Raw genomic sequence first — 4888 nt, 5'->3', positions numbered from 1 at the left:
GAGGCTCATCTGACCTTCCCCCGACGTGCAGCCTGCCTGCGGCTCCGTCCTCTGCGGTACGCGCTCTGGGTGGGGGCTGTCCGCACAGCTGACGCACTGGTCCCAAGTCCCAGCCTGAAGTGACCGTGCCCAGGGACACGAGGCCCTCCCCCAAAACGTGGCGTTAGCACATGGTGGCCTAGAATCAAAGGAGGCTGCGGCCTTCCTCCAGAGGGTCAGGACGTTGTCACACACCGGGACAGGCTGTGACCTGCCGGGTAGTGTCCCTGGCTGTGCAAAGGGTGTGGGCCCGAGGGGCCCCGACTGGGTCCCTGACGCCTGCCCGTCCGCTCTCTGGGCTCAAGCTGAGGAAAGGGAGCAGCAGAGCCGCACGGAGGCAGCAGGCACATCCGTGTGTCACACGTGCACGTGAGGCTGGCTTGGTGAGGTGCCACCAGCCTAATTAAATTAAAAAAGAGGATTTCAAAATGACATTACTCATTTCTGTCAAGCAAAGGGAGATATGGGATGATCAAAAGCCTGCTCGGTCTGTCTTTAAGAAATAATTTCCTACCGAAGACGGGAGATTAATGTCTGATGCCGTTTGTAACCGCGACTACTAATGGGAAGATAATGAATGACTCGGGGCCTGTTGGTTCTCCACGCTGCTTCTGGCACGGTTGCTGTGCACACACTGCCCAGTGTATGCCAGGCACTGGACCGAGCCCTCGTAAGGCTGGCCTGGCATCCAGCTGCCCAGGATGGGAACTGTGCTTGCCGTGTAGGTGCAGGCGGAAGGGGGTGGGGGTCATCCCCACCCACCGGTAGCCGAGAGATCAGAGGGCGGCGCGGCCCCCCTCCCCGTGGCCAGAGCTGTGGGGTCCCGGCCAGTGTCCCCTGCAGCGCACCCCCTCACGGAGAGGCCAGCCCCTGTGCCTGGGCCACTGGCTTTGCTTCCTGGTCACACAGTAGGCACTGAGCAGGCTGCACTGAGCCCGGCTCCCAACCTCTATACCACACGCTCGACGCCAGGCAGCATTTCCAGCTGCACGTGCTCCTCAAGGGGACATCACTCCAGGGCCGGAGAGGACCCCACCCGTGAGTGCTTCCCAGAGACACAGCCTCGAAGTTCCCAACGGCCGAGTGACGTGGCCGATTTACTAGATGACACGAGGTAACTACTTTGTAGACACGCGCAGTGCGGACAAAGAGCTGAGCACGGCTGCTGCCACGGACCCTCGCCGGAACCTTCGCGGCAGCACGTTATGACGTCACGGGAGCTGAGCGTAAACCGGCCGACCGACCACCGGCTGCAGACGCCCGAGACGCCCCCGTGACCCAGTAACGGCCCCCTTTCTGACAGCGAGGCATCTTTTTATTAGGCGTCTTCGCCTTAAATACGACCCGTGGGAATGACGGCATCGAACTTGCCCAGGTGCAACGGCCGCCTGCTGGGCTGTGACCGCGGGGGGCCGGGGCGCCTACCTCCACCACGGACTTGGCATCCAGTCGGAAGTTGAAGTCGCCGAAAACGAAGTAGGCCACTTTCTCGAACCGCGGGTCAACGATCCTGGGAGGACAGAAGGGGACAGTCACTGAGCGTGGGCGCCCGGGCCCCCCAGCCGGCAGCCCGCACCCCTCCCGCGCTCCCCGTGTGCACGCCCTCCATCTCCCGTGGAAGGCAGACGCGCCCCCACGCTCGGCACGGGGACGCGGCCACAGTCCCCAGACGGCGCGTGGCTCCCTCTGCCAGGTGCGTCCTCATGGGCCGGGCCAGGGCCGCGGTCAGATCACGTCTGGTGGCCACCGCAGCCTGCCCTGGGAAGCGAGGCTTGCCAGAGGGCCCAGGGAACCTTAACTGCAGAACCAGCTCCGACCGGGCTGATCCTGCTTCCAACGAGACCAGGGCCAAGGCTTAACGCCACCGGAGTGACACTGCGAATGCTCATGCCCCGGAACCACAGGACCTGCACATATGGAACGCCCCTGCCCAGGAAGACCGGTGCTGAACCCGCCCTGCCAAACCCCGGGTGGGGGACAGGCCGGAGCCCCCTGCCCCCTCGCCGCCACCCCGGCACATAAAAGGTGGTTTCTTCCTCAAAAGCCTCCTGTGTGTGGGGGGGGCCAAGTGGGCCGGTGGCCTGCACGAGCCCACAGGAACCCAGGCCCCCTCCGTCCACGCCGCCCTCAAGGTATTTGCCTCTTATCCCCACTCAGACGTGGCCGAGGTGAAAAGCAACAGCAGCCGCATTTTTAAGCTAGAAATGAACTTGCTTAAAAACTTTTCCTGCACGTTTTAAATCAATGACACCGTTTCACGAAGCTTTTGCCACTGAGAAGTGCGCCTGTGGCAAGCATCTGACAGGGTGGTAGCAGTGGCCTCCCTCGGCCGCCTCGGCCACCGGTGACCAGTGCTGCTCTAGGGGCAGGCAAAGCGCCTGGCACTCCTGACTCCAAAGAACAGCAAGCCTTGCTAACAAGTCCGTCACCACGACAGATGTGTCACCTGTACAGAAAGAAAGGAACGTCTGGGTGACCAAGCCTCCGGCCCCTGCTGTCCAGTGTGGCTCCAATGGCACACTTGCTGGTCCAGGGCTGTGGGGGCACGAGGGGGCACCCCTCAGACAGACCGCCCTGGGGTGGACGTGAAAGCTCGGTGACTTGGCAGGCAAAAGCCAGGGAAAGCGTCTACGCCAGGCGCCCGAGAAGTTCTGATGCGCGCCAAGGGACCAACATGTCCCCAGCCACCCTGTGGACGTGCCTCCTGTGGAAAGGGTGGCTGTCCTGCCTGCTCACACCTGCCTGACGGAGGGGCGAACTTGCCCCGTGCTATTTAACGGGTCCGATCGGAACGGAAAGCACGTTTTTGTTTTAATTTGCATGGTCATCTGCAAGGTGGACCATCCTTTCCGAATCCGCATTTTCTGTTTCTACTTGTTCAGAGCCTGTTTACTGTAGTTCCCTGCCTGCTCCTTTTTAAATTCCAGGAGTCTCCCTGTAATTGCGACATTAGTCCTCTGTAACACACGAGGCAGACATTCTCCTTGGCCCGTTGCTGGCCTTTTCATTTTGTTTATGACATCTCGTGTCCTGCAGAAGTTTTAATTTTCAAGCAGTCGCATGTTTCAATTCCCCACGGCGGCCTCTGCCTCCTCCAGGAGGCCGGCCCCTTCCTTCGTCGTGGGGGGCAGTTCTTCTGGTCAGCCTCCCATCCACCTGGAGGCAGTGTGTGAAGCAGAGATTCGACCGCATCCGTCCCCATGCCGACTGATCCGCACCGTTTATTAACCCTTTAACCCTCTCCCATGTTTCTATGGCACAAAACTCCCCAAATCTCGCGGGTCTTTTTGAGACCATTTCCTGATGCAGACCTCGTGTGACTTTTTATAGGGAGACCATCTCGCCAGCAACTCCTAAAAATCTCCTTGGCTATTGTATTTCTCTCGCACGTTAACTGCTCTACCATCTAGCTAATTCCACAAAAATTCTTGTTTTCCTTTTTACTTGGAATAACTCGCTAACGTACACGTTAGTTTGAAGAAAAAGGACACATTTCAATAAACCGTTACTAGTAGTGCAAATGACTAGTAATTTCACTGACTTGTTTGAAAACAAAATCTTTCTGTAGTGGAAACACCGCCAACGCATGAAGACCGCAGGGCCCTGCACAGATGCCTGCCCGACGGCTCGCTGACTGGCCGCCGTGCCCGGGGACAGCCCCGCACCCCGCCTCCCCTCCGGCCAGGCAAAGGGCTAGAACTCGGCCCCAGGGGGCTCTGCAAACAGGAAGCTTCAGCCGTCTCAGCCTCCTGATAAAAAGTAAGCCTTTTTCTGCCGTTAGAAGAAAAACTTAACTAGGGACACAGTGACGCGGCTGCTTCTGCGGGGGCGCCGGGCGGGAGCCGTCAGTGGGCGTGCGCCCTCCCTGCCCTCCTCGCCTGCTTTCCCGCTGCTCTGTGGTGGCCCCCCCGTGCCATCACTACTCGGCCTCCAGAGCCGAGGTCCCCGGGGCAGGGGCAGAGCCACCTGGCCGAGCACCCCCGGGCATTGGCCCGCCAAGGCCTGCCAGGCAAGGGCCAGTGGGGCGCTATCAGGGTCCCCGCAGGCAGAGGGGCAGTGTTCACGCCCGTCTCCCGAAGCCCTGCCAAGTCCTCACTGTTTCTGGAGCCAATGCCCCGGCCCGAGGTCTGAGCTCTGAGACACTGGGCCTGCTCGGGCCTCAAGCTGACAACCACCCTGTGCCCGGCCTCCCTGTGTCCTGAGACCGCTGAGTGACGCCCCTGGGGGTTACAGGAGGCTGGGGGCGGGGTGCCAAATCAAGGATGTCACGGCCCGGCCAAGCTCGTTTATGGGATACCGGAGTGACTTCCCGCCTGGTGCTGTCGGGGGGCACAGACTGCAGACAGCTGACACCCCCATGCGGATCAAGGACGCGAACGACCGTTTGGCTAATGAAACAGCATTCTGAGATGAAGTCCTCTTTAAAACACTAACAGATTTCACGTTTAGTATCTGGCTGAGCTCAGAGGGAAGACGCGACCTTCCCCAGCCCCGGGCTGGCCCGACCGCCTCCCGCCGCGGCCCACACACAGGGCCGGGTGCTGGGTGACAGCGACAGGCTGGCCGGGCCTGCGGTGTGGGGAAGCGACTCCATCCGCATGCCCAGGACCTTGTCACACTGTCATTAAAGGCCTCGACTTTGCCCCAGTCCGTGCCTGCTCCCTACGAAGCCCGAGCCCATTAATAACAATGGCAGCGGGGGGCGGGGGGCAGGGGGCCGTCACGGCCGAGGCAATCGCCTGAGTGCCAGGCCTGCGGCCTCGTGGCTCTCACTTTTAATTTCAATAGAGTGCCATTTGGACCAGGAGGAAAAAAGAGTTGTTTGAAAATTAATTACCTTGTCAGGAGC

The 4888-nt window shown here is 60.4% G+C and overlaps 1 protein-coding gene across 1 annotated transcript in view; it reads right to left on the bottom strand.

Annotated features, from left to right (window-relative positions):
• Positions 1-4888, bottom strand: part of INPP5A (inositol polyphosphate-5-phosphatase A) — a 37393-nt gene that overhangs the window by 30660 nt on the left and 1845 nt on the right. Inside the window, exon 2 of the mRNA XM_023538046.1 lies at positions 1465-1574. Coding sequence (XP_023393814.1) covers positions 1465-1574 — 110 coding nt within the window. The remainder of the gene's footprint in view (positions 1-1464; positions 1575-4888) is intronic.

This window comes from Pteropus vampyrus, unplaced genomic scaffold (assembly GCF_000151845.1).
Source record: "Pteropus vampyrus isolate Shadow unplaced genomic scaffold, Pvam_2.0 Scaffold211, whole genome shotgun sequence".
NCBI classification, from domain to species: domain Eukaryota; kingdom Metazoa; phylum Chordata; class Mammalia; order Chiroptera; family Pteropodidae; genus Pteropus; species Pteropus vampyrus.
The sequence above is the reverse complement of the archived record's forward strand: the minus strand, read 5'-3'. Positions and strand labels throughout refer to the sequence as shown.